The 17,278-nt window shown below is 41.9% G+C and overlaps 1 protein-coding gene across 1 annotated transcript in view; it reads right to left on the bottom strand.

Annotated features, from left to right (window-relative positions):
• Positions 1-17,278, bottom strand: part of NECAB1 (N-terminal EF-hand calcium binding protein 1) — a 117,324-nt gene that overhangs the window by 32,774 nt on the left and 67,272 nt on the right. The window contains exon 6 of the mRNA XM_069959890.1: positions 4,839-4,975. Within this exon, the coding sequence (XP_069815991.1) occupies positions 4,839-4,975 (137 nt within the window). The remainder of the gene's footprint in view (positions 1-4,838; positions 4,976-17,278) is intronic.

Below are 17,278 nucleotides of genomic sequence, written 5' to 3'. Positions count from 1 at the left end.
CATACGTGGTGGTGTTATAGGAAACTCCACCACCAATGAGTTTTGCTTTGCCCCATTGTCTAACAGAAAAACTCACCTTGTTGCCCATGGGAAGCTGGGAGCCAGGAGCCCTTGCACATGACCTAGCTGGTATGGCACAGCCAACAAAAAGTCTAGCCCCGAGTTAACACGGGGTAGTATAAAAAAGTTTAAAGATCCACAATTTTTAAACAGCACTGAAATACCTTGGCACTGCCAACATGTGTTACTGTTTTCGTCATATGTAGGGTGAATTATGGCAGACTTCTCAAGCCTTAGGGCCCTATTACACGGAAAGTTTATTGTGCAGAAAATTGTTATATAGTTTGAATTTAAGGAATAATCTTTCTGTGTGTATGCAGGCCACAATTACACAACTAACAAATATTCTCTCGTATGTCATTGATTGGATCTTTTGAGCTGACCATAAAATCATTGTTAATTGTTTGCTAATCGTTCAGTGTATGTAAATATCGTTCATTATTCTTAGAGATGAGCAAATCACTCAATTAAAGGAAGCAGCACTTTGTTTGATCAGCACTCTGCTCATCAACCCGCCAGCCTTTCAGTGCTACTCCTATCCCTGCCGCTCCACCGTGGGTGCCGGGAAAAGCTGGGTCCAATCTAGGGAAACTGGGAGAAGTTAATTGGAGAAAACGAAAAATCATTTTGTCTAATAGGACCCTTAGGTGGTGCTCAACATCAAAGACATAGGCCACTTGTACCAAATCCAAAAAGAACAGACGTGGGACTCACCAATAAGATGCAAATAAAGAGGAAAATGTGTCCCATAGTTCCAAGTGGGTAGTCAACATTCAAGAACCATTTGGAATTATGAAATACATTTTTCTATGTATTTGTATCCTATTAGTGAGTTCTTATCGTCTGTTCTTTTTGGATTTCTTACTCTTATAGAATCTATTCAAGAAAGAAGTCAGACAGAAGAGAAGGATAAAACCTGAAAAACTAGAAAACAATCCGAAAACCACTTGAATTTATGGATATTTGATGACCACACAAACTTTTGTTGCAACTTCTTGAATCTGATGGGTGTAACAATCGCCGATGTAGATCTGATGGACCGCCGCTAGCAATGGTGTAAACCGCACCAGGGAGTGGAGTCTAAGGGGCAGCTGGTCTTTACCAGAGCTTACCATAAGGCAGGATGGGCTTGCTGCGGTAGGCGACCCCCAGGTCACTACCCCTGGCTTGCTGGCAGTGGCGGGACTGAGAGCAAAGTAGACAGATCAGCAGCAGCAGGGAGCTATGCAGACAGAACATGGGCAGGATACATGGGCAGGATATTTTAATAGGTTGGGGGTACAGGCTGGGATCACAATACTTGGGACAAGCAAGAAGCAACGCCAACAAGGGAGCCATGACAGAGCTGGCCTTTTATACATACATACATACAGGTTGGTGATTGTAGCCATCTAGGAGTGCACTGGCCCTTTAAATCTGAGTGAGTCAGTGCTCTAGGAGGCAGGGATCTGCGCACCGGCTAGAACGAGACAGACAGGAAGTGGGAAGAGGTAAGGTACCCCGAGAACAGGCTGAACTGAGAGCGTCTCCAACCCCTGTCATGTGAACTGGGGTGTCCGCTACACAAGAGGCGCTGGAGGAGTGGCCTGGGGCACGGGTCGCCAATGGACAAAAATAATGGTGATAATCGTAGCACATATAATGGCACATATAGTCGTAAACTGCTTGGTAAATTTGGGCCAATGCTTAAAAAGTAGAGCTAAAACTACACACCAAGCACTATAGCACCCTGGGTATCTAAGTCGCCATTGCTCAGCTGGAAAGCTTTTACGCTTCATACAAGGAAAACTTTGTTCCTGTCTTGTGCCTTTGCTTCTGTAGTCTGGGATTTGCAAGGCAGATTATTCTCTGAGGCAAAAGTGATTGGTTCTAGGTGTAAAAAGACATTCCATAGAGTTGTCAAGTGCTCATGGTTATGTTCAGAGACTTCAAAGCCCCGTCTCCTAACACCTACAGTTTATTCGAATATTTAAAGAGTAAGGAAGTAAGGACAGAGCGGCATCCTTATGTGTCACACATGTCACTTTACTGAGATGAATAACACCCCCGGAATAGCTGAAGCGTCTCTAATAAAGGGTATACAGCCTGGAGCCCAATTTGTGTTATCCAAGAGACCAAGATACTTGTCACACAATCAACAAAGGGGTAAGAGAGGAAACGAAGACTAGAAAAGTTTTAAAGCAGAATAGAAAAGAAGTGTTAGCAAGGAGGGAATATATTGTAAGTGAAGCCGTACATGGTTTATAAGAGTCGTCCTTCTTGGCATGGGTCTGTGGTTCCATACATAACTGCTTACAAAGGGATGGTATGAGTACTCGCTAAATATGGGACGACAAAGCCTCCGAAACGTCTATGAAACCCGATCACAAACATTAGTTTTCACTTTTGCATCTTACTGTAGCTTTTTCCCCTTGACTTTTAGAAGCCATAAAAAGTATGGTGTCTTCAATTGTACTTGGCATTTGTTATTTTTTCTCTGTACGCAGTTCACTATGTGGGATAAATAACATTAGATTTTGTTCGTTTGGACAATATCGCATGCAACTATGTCAGGTATTTCTTTAGTATTTTTATTATGGGAATTTTTTTTAATATTTTTTAAAAACATTTTTAAACTTTGTTCTACACTGTCTTTGTCCCCCAAGGCTACTTGTATGAACAATCATTTAATTGCTTATTCAGATGTATGTAATACTATAGTATTAGATTGATCTATTTGGCATTGTGGCAGGCTGTACCGGTGGCTCAGTCATGGCAGTCATGGAGGCCTAGTACAGGTTTGGGCTCCTATGACAATAGAGCAGCTTGTCGTGGTGAGTTGCTTTGACCCCTATACCACCAACACAGTTAGATGGATGGCAAATGAAATCGCTTTGTGCTGGCTATTGTCTGCTGCTGAAAGCAGGGGTTGTCAAAGGAACAAAAGATGGTGATTCCAAGTCTTGGAAGTAAGTAATCCAAGATGTGAAGAGAGCGGTCATCATGTGCGGGTGAAACTGTGCCTGTACATGATGTCCAATAGTTGCACCATGTCCCTAATGTTGCTATGAATGTTACCACTTAAATAGACTCTGTCATTAGATTTATGCTGTCCTATCTGAGGGACCATTCACACTACGGAATTGTCACCGAAATTCAGTGCAGAATCCCCCCCCTGCATGCGGACTCGGTGCCGAATCCTGCCTTCTATCTGTTTGAATGAGAGGGCTCGCTTGCCTCTGCTCAAAGAATTGACATGTCAATTGATGATTCCATAGTGTGAACGGGCCCTAAGGGTAGCATAAACTAGTGACAGAAGCTGAACAGTATGCTGTATCACTTACATTGCTTTGTGCAGCTGATTTGGAGATATACCGCTAAATACCAACCACTCTGAGCATGGCAAACTAGTCCTCTCCATTATGTGTGTGTGCCCTCAGTCCTTGATATTAATGAGCACCAGCACACTCTGCTCACTGGCTGCTGATTGGCAGTTATCTATCTATGTTGTCTATAAGGAAACAGCCGTCATTCCACATCTGGAGGGTGCAGAAAGAGGTGCAGCACAAAGCCTATTCTCCTGAATATAAGGACAGCAAGCAGAGATCTTAAAAATCATGAAGAGCCCATCCCAATTACTGCACAATGTATGGAGCTGTCTGCTTCTGGCTCTGTATTTTGTATATGCGAGTGATGTGACTCTGGCAAACAGGGTGTCAAGTCCTCACTGATCAGATATTGGTAGCCTATCTGGAGAATAGGCCATCAATGAAAAAGACCAAGAATACCCCTTTAACTATTAGCTCAGAACACAGTTACAGTACAACCATTTATGATAAAGTAACACTGAGGGTTCTATTAGACTAAGCAATTTTTAACAATAAACTTTAGCAAATGAGAGGTACTTGAAATCGTTCACCATATTACACAGAGCGATAGTCATTATGATCATTACTACAATTGTTTACTCCACGTGATCCTAGCACATGGGACATTACTCCCTGTTACCTCACACACACAGGAGCTTCCTTTTACCTCACACAACCCTTAATGGACTCCCTTCCTGATTCTTCTATGCCCCTCCTCTCCCAGCATGCACAGTACATCTCTTACTGTTAACTCCCTCACTGCTGTACAACTAGCAATGTTGTGTGCTGGCACTACTGTCATTCTCTAACTGCCAGACAGAGGTAACTAGTTAACCCTTGACAGTGACAGTCAAGCTTACCCTGGGTCATATATCCACCGACATAGATAGATTAGAAAAAGAGAGAGATGAAACAAGTGTTTCCTTTACTTTCCCCTATACAGCTCTGGGAGCTGTCACTGTCCTGTTATTTCCCTGCCCCTTGGCCAGGTGCTCACTGATTTGTGTGATGTCAGTGGTGCTAGCAATGCAGCGTGTGGCTGAAGCAGGGTTTTCTTCGGCCGTTATTCAATGAATAGCGGCCGCCGAAAACTGACATGTCATTTTTTTTTTGCGGCGCCGGTAGCAGCACTACGTGAGTTCCATACTAATCACGGCCGTTGTTGCTAATCGGCAACAACGGCCACGATTACTACGGAACTTATGTAGTGTGAACATAGGCTCAGGGTGTAAGTCAGGATGTGCTGCAGACAAATGGTCCATTTCATGTAATAGAAACCTATTACAAACAAGCTTAGATTAAGGGTAGGAATTAGAGTGGTGTACCCCTTTAAACCAAGTTTCCATCCAAATGTTTAGAGAAAAACAGGCCATCTATAAGGTAGAGTAAGATGCTTACATGGCGATGTGTCTGCATAAACCAGTACAGTACCTCTCCTGGCGGGTCTGCTCCTCGGTTGTTTCCATGGCACATTCTAATGAGTTCTGTAGAGACTGCAGCTGGTTCAATGTTTCTTTCAACAAAAAGCGTGTCACAAACTGTTCCAGTTTCGAAGCGTTCTGATATTGCTGAAACGAAGCAGAGACTCGTGTGAGACATGAATGACTTTATATTGTTCCAAAATGCAATTAAATGTGGAGCTCTCCGAGCCGCTCTTCCCTTTGTACTGAGACTTTACAAGACTAATCGGTAGAGCGGAAGGTGGAGAATTCTGCAGATATTAACATGAACAAAAATGTAAGTAATAATTGTCGGAGATGTGCTGTATGCTTCACTGTGATCATTTCAAGGACTCTTTACAGACATCAAAGTCCTATATTTAAAGGGGTTATCCAGACTTAGAAAAACATGGCCGATCGCTTCTAGAAACAGCGCCTCTCCTGTCCTCAGTTTGGATGTGGGTATTGCAGCTCAATTCCATTAAAGTGAATAAGGTTGTAATACCACACACAACCTGAGGACAGGGGTGGTGCTGTTTTTGCAAGTAAATAGCTGTGCTTTTTTTTAGTCCTGGACGACCCCTTTGAGAGCAATGACTGTCGCATCAGATTTGCTTTTTTATATATATTTTGAGAGACCCCATTAACTTTAAGGGGTCCGTTGACATTCTGGTCTATTTCATAGCTAGAATATTGGAATATTAGCTAGAATATTGGCTGTCAAAAAAATGCAACTGCAAATCAGAACGAAGAGTACTGATGAGTTCCCATAGTGCCCAGTCTCCATTGCTCATCACTTACTGATCTGCCCAATTACTGGCCGCAGCATTGAGTAACCCCAGCCTGTGATCATATAGCTGGGTATATATATATGGGCATAGTTTTCATGGTGCCCATTGCTGCTCCTTTGATTCCTTATCAGTATGTCCAGTTGATATACCCAATGGTGATGAGGAGAAGCTTGGATTCTTGGATTCAGCGTCAGAGGGCAAAGGGGAGGAGACTAACACTAAGACTTGGGTCTGAGTCACGTCCTGATGTGACACCCTTTCCACAGGGCCCTAAACCAATTGGTTGAGATTATACTTCTGGTTCACCAAGGCCATGTCATAAAGGAGAGGGGGGGAAACAGCTTTGATTCCGTAACATCGGGGGAATAGTGCAGTCCTAAACACATGGTCACGACCAAGACAAAATCAGAAACAAAGTCAGGAGACAAGGCCAGGTCAGAGCTGGCATGGCAATAGGCTGACCTGCCCCAATGATGCCAGGGCTGGTAATCCCTGCACCCCCTGCTTGATTGATGGCACGATCCAGCACGGACCACTGTACACAAACGGATGAGACATGGCGTCTCTCATGACGTCTCTCTGTCTCTTTAACTGTACAAAAAAAGAGGGGATCTATAGGTTTATAAACAGCCATCACATTAAACAGGCCCACGGGTAGTTTACCTTAGTATGACCTAACTGCTAGGGTCTCCATACCTCACACAGAGCTGACAGAATCCCTTTAATAACTCTACCCCTATAGTTATAAATGCTTGGATTGGTGTGATCGAACAGAGAACTAAGTCCTTATGAGACAGTCCCTTTAAGTGAGGCAGACAGATGTGCACGTAGCTGGTGCTTATTGAAGTGACACAATGGCCCTCGCTGGCTCCTGACCATCTCCGTCCTGTCTTCCACTATATACAGATATTGCGCTCTGGGGGAATTGACTGTGTCACTTGCTATCTCTTAACACTGACGAGTTCTGTATTCGCCGCCTCTTGTACTGTAAAAACAAGTCATTTAACATGTCAGCTCACGTATGAGTCCGATTTAATTGTGCAGAGCAGAAGCAAATAAACCTTTATAGAAATTATCCTGCTGATGAATCCGCTGCGCATTGTGGTGCAACAAACAGATCCGCCGGGATAGAAGGTAAAGTGGAAATCTGCGCTGTATAGCAGGAATCATAGGGGAGAGAGGGAAGAGGAAGAGCTGACTGCATAATAGTACATATATCTATATACTGGCACCTTGCTGCACTCACTGTAAAAGTGTCAGAGCCAATCTGGGCTTTTCTTCTAGCACATTACTCAGAAGTACTCAACGATGTCAGTGCACGTCTGCCATATACCTGTCTGCTCCCATTTTATGTACAGGCCGGCTGATCCTTTGTGGCACATTGGAGCGCTATGCCAGAAGGGTTCAGCGGGGACAAGTGAGGAATATCTGCTGTACATGCAGAAAGTATATATGAACAGGTATGTGCAGCAGAGCCGAGTGTGCCGCTGGTGCAGCAGAGCGGAGTGTGCCGCCGGTGCAGCAGAGCGGAGTGTGCCGCCGGTGCAGCAGAGCGGAGTGTGCCGCCGGTGCAGCAGAGCGGAGTGTGCCGCCGGTGCAGCAGAGCGGAGTGTGCCGCCGGTGCAGCAGAGCGGAGTGTGCCGCCAGTGCAGCAGAGCCGAGTGTGCCGCCGGTACAGCAGAGCTGAATAGTAAATAAAAACAGGCAACATGATGAAAAGATCAGATACATATACACATAAACATAAACTGTATATATGCCCTAATATCAGTTTCCCTCATGCCACCAAACACTTCTGTCCCATTGATGAATAGGTGTTCGGGTACTATTACACAGGCTGACTACGGCCGATCATTTTAGTAAACAAGGGCCAATTTGCTAGATCGTTGCTTGTTTACTGGATCTATTAGACGGCCTGATAATAGGGAAGTAAGGGTTGCATGGATATCATTAGCAATGTCCATGCAGCCCTTGCCCAAACACCTAACGCGTTACCTCCTGGTCTTCTCGTCTGTGCTCCACAGCTTTCCGGGCCTAGCGGCTGCAACAGGGCCAAAGTGTCAGTCGAGCATGCTCGAGTTCAGCATTTGAATACCAGCGGCTGAAGAAGTTGGATGCAGCCCTAGGGAGTCCTATGGCTGTATTCATGTTTTCCACCACAGTAAAATGATCACTGATCTCAGGGAGACCATTGCCCTCTGGGAAATACAAATATGAAAAATATGAGTCTGTGGAGCCTCATTTGCAGCTTTAGGGCTTCTTCAGCCATCGGTAATCAAATGCCAAACAATCAAACTCCAGCATACTCCAGTTGGGCTCATCTCTAATAGGTCTACTTGGTCTGCACCAATATTTAGGTATGTGCTGTATGTAATAAATAATAAAAAATAAAATTGCATATGACATCCATGCTCTGTCAGGCTTCGGGATGTTACAAATGGTGGTGCACTAAACGTTTGGTGGCGGCCGAACATCCTGACGCTGTCCGGCTGCCCCTTTTGCTAGGAAGCAATTGCTATCTATGCTTTATTATTCTCCTATATGATATGTCACAAAAGAGTAAAAATTAATCTGAGCATGAAACAGAATAAATTCATAGATCGCCTAAGGGGTTACTTTATAGATGCTCTGATCTTGGATGTTTGTCAATTAGAGAATCTGTTTCATGTTTTCAGCTGCTGCCAGACTCCTTTTAATTACAAAAAGTTACAGGGAAGGATGTAGAAGCGTGTTCTGTGTACATGTCTATGATACGTGTAACTACAGTGTTTATGTATATAATGGGTGTGTGTGTGTGTGTCAAGTATCACATGATGCAGAATAAAGATGTCAGAAAATATGGTGGACAGTCTGAACCTCATACTACCACCCACATTTTGGATATAGAACAATTTAATGTTTTGGAGTTGCCAAGTCCTGACCTGACCAATAGAGATGTTCTGGAAGGACCTAAAGTGAGCAGTCTATGGATTCCGTCGCTCGTATTCATTCACAGTGGTGCGCATATCCGCTTGTGCCATGTTATGAATTGACATGTCACTTCTTTCTGCGGAATGTGGAAACCGCCCACCATAGACTGGTGGCGGATATGCGCGCCGCCGTAAACGGGTTCGAGCAACGGAATTTATCTGCGCGGATTCTGTAGTGTGAACCTACCCTATGGGAGGAAAGCCACCAATGTAACTGAGCTAAAGCTTTTTTGTATAAAGGAATGGTATAAAATTCTCCCAAGCCAATATAAAGGACGAAACACCTACCAGATATGTTGGATGCAGCTATGGCTGTACAAGGGCGTCAAAGACTGAAAGCAAAGGTTCACATACTGTCACCACCCATAGATAATTAGCAAAAAATTTTTAAAAAAAGATTCTGAATGAGTCTGATATTTTTTATAATGTTTTTTTTTTTATTTATTTTGTTTGAGTTGGTTTTGTTTTAGTAGTTTTTTGTGTGTTTTCAATCCTCCGATCTGGTCATGCTTCCAGTTTCTTAAAGGGATTTTATATTTTTTTAAAAAAATCTTTAGAATAAACCATTGATATCTAGATGAGTTCTGAGAATTGGAAGTTCTGAGTCATGAATGAAGCCTGAAGAAAACCATCATGCTGGATTACTGCAGCTCAGCTCCCATTCACTTCAATAGGCCATTAATAAATAAATAAAAAGTCCTAGAAAGCCCTTTAACAGGGGAATAATATAGTCTAACCTTCTGATGATCCTGAAATCAATGCTAAAAGGTGACTTTTGTAAAGTCGGACGTATCTGCCTATCGTGAGCCTTAGTAGTCAGTGTAAAAAAAAAAAAGAATAATTTAAAATTTTTGTGATTTTTTTTCCCCATATATATGAAAACTTAATTTACACATTACACTTCTCTAATTTCAAATCTAAACATTTCCTTTATATTGGCCAGACATGGTAATGGGCCCCTACAACACTTGATGATTACAGCTCCTAGACCCCCACCGTGATGGAAGCGACCATCAGCACAGCAGGGGTCCGATCCAAAGGCAATCATCTCTTGCTGTATTGATTGCTTGTCATTGCCACAAGTGCTCGAGAGTTGTACCAATTATTAACCTGATCATTTTTATGCATCGTCAATGGCCAGACCAATTCATCTTCCAATCTTTTTTGTGTTTTATGAAGGAAATTTAACAACCTAATCTGCCGGGGGAATTGCCGCCGTTGTGTTTTTTTGTCAGTTTTTAAATTAAAAGGGAACAACAAACGCGACTTTATCTATTTCCGGGGATTTTCTGTTCCATTTTGACAAACTGCGAGGACATATCCCCGGAGTGATCTAATCAGGGGCCGATGGCTGATTATCATAGGAGATGATTTGGTATGCCGCTGATGTATCCCTTATCTTTCCATAGTTGTCATTTTCTACTCCCGCAGGAGAACGCGCGGCTTTCTCACAGATCGGCCTCGTCTACAGGGAGTACAATTATGTCTAGCTAAAACACTATTTTTTTTTGATCAGTCATAGGCAGAATCATTGGTAGGATGAAGGAGCTGCCTGTCTGTTAAACACCCACCACATACTAATCTCCAAAGGCTTGGAAGGTCTTGTTATGTTATAGTTATTAGGTCAATACCCCTGTGATATGGATCTTTATGGTCACATGTTCATAGGATAATGTCAAAAACATCAATAGTAATGCCGAGACTTGGTTGTCATCGTTGCCGTATTGAGTTCCAAAAGATGTGATTTTTTTATGTTTCTATTGATGTAAGGGGTCTTGTTTTACAGGCTTCTATAATGCTGCTTGCAATACTTTGTTCAGTCACCTTTTGCAGCTATTATGTATATTTTAATGTACCTGGACATAATCTGTTTAACTTCTCCTTTCATGTGTCTGATCCAGCCACATTTTCTGTAATGACGGTAATTTTGTAATTTTTTTACTTGTCCGGTCCGCGTGATGGATTCATTTTACTCAGTGGCTAATGGAAATGTTTGTCCATTAGGCTTCATTCAGATAGGCTGTTTTTCCTACATGATTTCATTGCCTTTTTTTTTTTTTAATTATAATAAAATATTTCACCAAAAAATTTTGAAAAATCATGGTAAAAATGGCAGCTATGCATAGAGGGTTGGGGGCCAATTTTTTTTTTCTTTCAAATCAACTGGTGCTAGAAAGTGCCAGAGATTTATAATTTTCACCTATTCAAAAAAATATCAGGTTTTCCAGTACTTATCAGCTGCTGTAAATCCTTCATGAAGTGGTGTATTCTTTCTAGTCTGGAGAGCAGGATAGGTTTTCTATGGAAATTGCTACTGCTCTGGACAGTTCCTGACATGGACAGAGGTGGCAGCAGAGAGCACTGTGTCAGAACGGAGAGAGTACACCACTTCTTGCAGGACATACAGCAGCTTAAAAGTACTTGAAGACTTTTTTTCATTTTTGTGCTATTGTTTCTTCCTCCTCGTGTTTAAAAGACCATTGCACTTGTATTATTTTACCTACAGACTTACATGAGCCCATTTTTTGTCCGCCACTAATTGCACTTTGCAATAGCAGACATAATTTTTGCATAAAATATGCTGTAATACCAGAAAAAATTACATGCGCGGTGAAATTGAAAATAAACACAATTTTGTTTTATTAGGGGGAAGGGGGGTTTGGTTTTTGTCTTTACGCTGTTCTTCCTATGGAAAACCTGACTTGTTATACTTGTTTCTCAAGCCGGTATGATTACAATGATATGTAACTTACATAACTTTATTTTATTTGATGGCTTTAAATTTAAACCTTTAAAAAAAATAAATGTTCCCCAAAATAGCTCTATGACCATGCTTATAATGCTTTTATTTCTTGGTCTATGGGGCCGTGTAAGGGGTCATTTTTTGAGCCATGATCTGTTCTTTCTATAGGTACCTTGATTGCATATATATGACTTTTTGATTGCTTTTTATTGCAATTTTTCTGAATTTGATGTGACCAAAAATGCGCTTTAAACTTTAAACTTGGATTTCGTTCTCAACGTTTGGATCATTGAGTTCCTCTGTGACCGCGTTTATAGAGAACTCTATAGAAGTTAGTTATGTATTATTAAAAACCGGGAAGGAAATGACACGGCTGGAACTTGCTGCTCTGTGGGATTAATGTTCCCTATAAACAAAGACCTGGAGAATCACGCTGCTGAAAACCCTCAGATCATTTGTTCGCTTGCAGAGTCCGTAATCTTCACCGCTTGACATGCCATAAGAAGTCATCTTATGTGTGAGACGCCTGGAATAGAAGCTACTCATACTCTACAGCAAAGCGGTGGTAATATAATAATCGCCTGAGATGAAGGGGAATCAGCAATGTCGCTGACCAGTCAGAAATTAAAGAGAATTCATGCTCTGTTTTTGGCCACGTTTAGTGACAGATTTTAATATACATAGGAAAGGCGTTTTTTGACCCAGGGGAATAGAAGGCCCAAATATATCCCATTAACTAGGATACCATCTGGAGATCAAATCTAATGTGTCATATCTATGTGCACAAATACAGATACCCATCAAATAGTATATAGCACTCTCCTTTATTTATATAGTCATATTGATTATTAAAGGAGAAGTCAAAATTATTTTTTGATATGTTATTACTCATAGAAAGTTAGACAAATGTCTAATGTACATTAATTATGGGAAATGCACATATAGGGCTATTTCCCTAATTTAGTAGATCATGGAGTGTTAGAATTCTCTCAGAAACAGTGACGTCACGACGAACGGTGTCATTCCTATGGAGTGTCCAGCAGGAGGCGCTCTATATGTAGAAGTCTATGGGACTTTATTGTTTCTATGGGTGTCTATGTAAAGTAATGTAATGTAGTGTACAGTGTGCTTTATTGAATGAATACATCTATGGAATACTTTGAAGAGCAAGGGTCCTTGCTCCCCAAAGTATTGCATAAATGTATTCAATCAGTATGGTCGCTTACCACTTACGACCTGTACTTGAGCTTTGGCTTTATGGTCGAGCATGCTTAGTTGTAGTTACAGGAGGATGAGCAGATCATAGGACTTTGGAACTCATTTAGTACTAAAGTAATAGACTCAGCAGTGAGGAGCACATAATAATGTGGAGACTTGTGCTTTGGTAGCCATGGGTATACAGGTGAGGGAAACCAGCTTTACATGACATCAGCAAGGCATTATGGGAATTGTACTCTGCTTAACACATGGCCTGCTGTTGAAACCATGTCTACTCTTACTGCATGGTGACTTGTCAGGGTGAGGGTAAAACAATATTACATTTATTTGCCTTTCTCTAGGTAAACAATGCACCATAAGCCTTGTGATGAATGTTTCTATGTTAAAGGGGTATTCCACTCAAACATAACTTTTAATATTTTGCTGTTCATTCCATAGTCATACTAACAATTCCTTCTATATTTGTTATTATGTATTCAGTCTCCTTCTCCCTAGTTCTGAGCTGCTGCTTTCTGCTGAAAACATAAAAAATCTGTGTGTGAACCTCTCTCTCCATCTCCCCTTCCCCCCTCCCTTCCGAGACAGCTGAGTGAAACAAGTCCCTGGTTGGCTTTATCTGCAACATTGTAGCTTCTTTATAATACTGGGAGGGTTAATCACAGTGAGTGTGAGGCAGAACAGGAGACAAGGACAGGTGAGCCCTGAGCTGGCACCCGCCCCGCTGCCCCTACCTACTTGCCTCAAAGCTCTAACAGCTAGGGACAACTGGACGGCAATCCCTATGCTGTATGCAGTGGTACACAGAACAAAGACAGACGAACACAACACAATAAGGAATGGTCAGGAAGCAGAGTCGGCAACAATCGGTAACAGAGGTACAAAATCAAAATCCAAAAAAGCAAAGTCGAGGTCACAAGATCCAAAAGGTCAGAGTCACTATAACAAATGGTCAGGGGATTGCTAGTTCTAGGCTCAAGGCGCTATCACAGGCATTGGAGTGAGGGAAGGGGCTGGGATTTATAGTGAGCAGGAAGCTAGGTGCTGACATCTAACTGGCTAGGTGTCAGGTGTGGGTCACAACACAGCAGAAACAAAAAGTGAATGAGCCACAGCAAGAAAGTGCAGAGAGAACTGAAAAACATGGAACGGATAACAGAAGACGTAACAAGGAACGTAACAAAACCAGAAACGGACTAAAAGGTTAAAAGCACCGCAGCGCACAAACAGCAGACCGGCCGCTAAGGACGCCGTCGGCGCGCCCTCAGCAACCAGCCCTGCCCGTAACCACGGACGCCATCAGCGTCCCTCCCAGCTGAACCACGAGCCTCGGCAGAGGCAGGGGCCGAGCGCGCGGCTTGATTCCTGACAGTGAGTTCATCAGCAACTTGACCTCAGATTAACCCTTAGGGGACACAGCCAGTTTTCATTTTTGCGTTTTCGTTTTTCCCTCCTCGTGTATATAAGGCCATAGCGCCTGCATTTTTCCACCTAGAGACCCAAATGAGCCCTTATTTTTTGCGCAACTAATTGTACTTTGCTATGGCAGATGTAATTTTTGCCTAAAATGTGCCGGGAAACCAGAAAAAAATCATATGTGTGGTGAAATTGAAAAAAAAAATGTTTTTTTTTTTATTTGGGGGGGGGGGGGGGGGCTTATAGCGCTTTTATCCTTTGGTCTATGGGGCTGTGTGAGGTGTCATTTTTTGCGCCATGATGTGATTTTTCTATCGGTACCTTGATTGCGCATATATGACTTTTTGATCGCTTTTTATTACAATTATTCTGGATTTGATGCGACCAAAAATGCACAATTTTGCACTTTGGGATTTTTTTGTGCTGACGCCGTTTACCATGTGAGATCAGGAATGTGATTAATTAATAGTTCGGGCGATTACGCACGCGGCGATAGCAAACATGTTTGTTTATTTATGTGTTTATTTATTTTTATTTATAAAATGGGGAAAGGGGGGTGATTCAGACTTTTATTAGGGGAGGGGATTTTGTGTTATTAAAAATACATTTTTCTTTTACTTTACACATATACTAGAAGCCCCCCTGCCAGGGACTTGTTTAACTCAGCTGTTTCAGAAGGGAGGAGGGGGAGAGGGGGAGAGGGGGAGACGGAAAGAAAAGCTCACACACAGATTTTTGTGTCTTCAGCAGAAAGCAGTAGCTGAGAACTGGGGGAAAGAGACTGAATAGATAATAACATATATGGAAGGAATTGTTAGTCTCACCATGGGCAGCAACATAGGAAAAGTTATTTTTGAGTGGAATACCCCTTTAGCCCTATACTTATAATGATCCTCTACCATGTTTAACTTTTGGTTATAGATAAAATTATAGACAGGCGAATTCGGAATGTAAATCTGCAGTATTTTTTTCACAACCTCACCCGTTGTCATTATACCGCACTGTACACAATCCACTCTGCAAGAGAACGGCTGTTCTATGCGGAATAGTAATAAAAAAAAGTCTGGTCCCTGACTTCTGCTCGGTGCTGGAGGTGTATGGAGAGACAGATAATCTCACCGAACAACATCTGCAGCTGTTAGATCAAAATAACAGGTTTCATGAATAGTAAGGGGAATGGAGGGATTCCCACTGTGCTCATATTAAAAGCCTGAAAATAGAAGTGAGGGGGAAAGAAGACACAAAGCAAAAAAGGTAGCAAATGATAGAGGGCAAAAAAAGTTGCACGGTAGGAATACAGATCAGTATAAGCTGACAGTGGATATGGGAGAGAGATGGGGGGGTGTGCGAATAAGTGATATAAAAACTGTCAGTAAACATCACCACAACTTCATACCAGGTATATGTGTATATATATATATATATATATATATATATATATATATATATATTGCAATATAAATCTTCACATGAAAAAACCCCAAATAACGTGAAAAATTTTGAAAAAATGCATTTTTCCAACTTTAAAACTTTTCTGCTTATACAGAAAATGGTTAAACCACATAAATTATATATTAAATAGCATTAGCAACATGTCTATTTTATGTTGGCGGCATTTATTAAACTATCTTTAATTGTTTTAGACAATAGAAAGCGTAAAACATTAGCAGCAAATTTCCAAATTTTCAGTAAAACTTCAAAATCGGATATTTTTAGGGACCTGTTCAGGTATAAAGTGTATTTGAGGGGACTGTATGTTAGAAAGCCCCACAAAGCACCCCATTTCAGAAACTGCACCCCCAAAACTCTGCAAAAGCACATCCAGAAAGTTTTTTAACCCTTTAGGGGAGTCACAGAAATAAAAGCTAAGTGTGTAAGAAATTTTAAAATTTTCTGTGCAGAGATTTTATTGTAATCCAATATTTTTCATAATTATAAACCTATTACCAGAGAAATGCACCCCCATATTTATTGCCCGTTTCTGCAGTTTATAGAAATACCCCATATGTGGCCCTAATGCGCTATTTCACGCAACCACAAGCCTCAGATATAAGGGAGCGCCTAGTGAATTTCAATGGCTCCGTTATATTTGGTCATTTTTGACCGTACCACTTCAGGTTGGCAGAGGCTCTGGGGTGCCAAAACCTAAAAAACACCCCTAAAGGGACACCATTTAGAAAACTACACCCCTCAAGGAATGTAACAAGGGGTGCGGTGAGCATCTGGACCCCATAGGTGCTTCACAGATTTTCCTAACAATATGGTGTGAAAAAAGAAAAATTTATTTTTTACACTAAAACGTTGTTCTAGCCTTCAATTTTTCATTTTCACGAAGGGATAAAAGGGAAAAAAAACCACAAAACATGTAGCGCAGTTTCTCCCGAGGAAGGAAATACCCAACATGTGGACATAAAGTGCCAAGCGGGCGCAGGACGAGCCTACAAAGGGAAGGAGCGCCAATTGGCTTTTGGAAGCTGGATTTCACTGGAATTGATTTCAAGGGCTACGTCGCATTTACAGAGCCCTCGTGTTGCCAAAACACTGGAAACCCCCCACAAGTGACCCCATTCTGGAAACTACACCCCTTAAGGAATCTGACAAGGGGTGCAGTGAGCATATGGACCCCACTGGTGACGGGCACAAATGTGGAAAAATGTGACGTGAAAGTGAAAATTTTAATTTTTTCACTTTCACGCCACAAATGTGGCCGTCATCAAGGGGTCCATATCCTCATTGCTCCCCTTGTTAGATTCCTTGAGGGGTGTAGTTTTCAGAATGGGGTCACTTGTGGGGGGTTTCCACTGTTTTGGCAGCACAACGGCTCTGTAAATCCGACATGGCGTTCATCATCATCCATTCTAGCCAAATCTAACCTCCAAAATCCAAATGGCGCTCCTTACCTTCGGAGGCTTGCCCTGTGCCCACATGGCGCTTTATGTCCACATGTGGGGTATTTACGGACTCGGGGGAAATTGCTCTACACATTTTGTTTTGTTTTTTTTCTCTTTTAACCCCTTGTGAAAAAGGAAAAATCAAGACAAGATCAATGATTTAGACTAAAAATTAAAAAAAAAAAATCTTTTAACACAGAGGCCTTTTAAATGCAATATGGCCCCTCGAAATCTATTCCAGCCAAATCTAGCCTCAAAAAACCAAATGGCGCTCCTTCCCTTTGGAGGCTTACCCTGCACCCGCATGGCGCTTTATGTCCACATGTGGGGTATTTACGGACGCAGGGAAAATTGCTCTACACATTTTGTGTTTTTTTTATCTTTTAGCCCCTTGTGAAAATGGAAAA

Source organism: Dendropsophus ebraccatus, chromosome 2 (assembly GCF_027789765.1).
Source record: "Dendropsophus ebraccatus isolate aDenEbr1 chromosome 2, aDenEbr1.pat, whole genome shotgun sequence".
NCBI lineage: Eukaryota > Metazoa > Chordata > Amphibia > Anura > Hylidae > Dendropsophus > Dendropsophus ebraccatus.
Note: the sequence above shows the minus strand (reverse complement) of the source record. Positions and strands in the feature narration are given on the sequence as shown.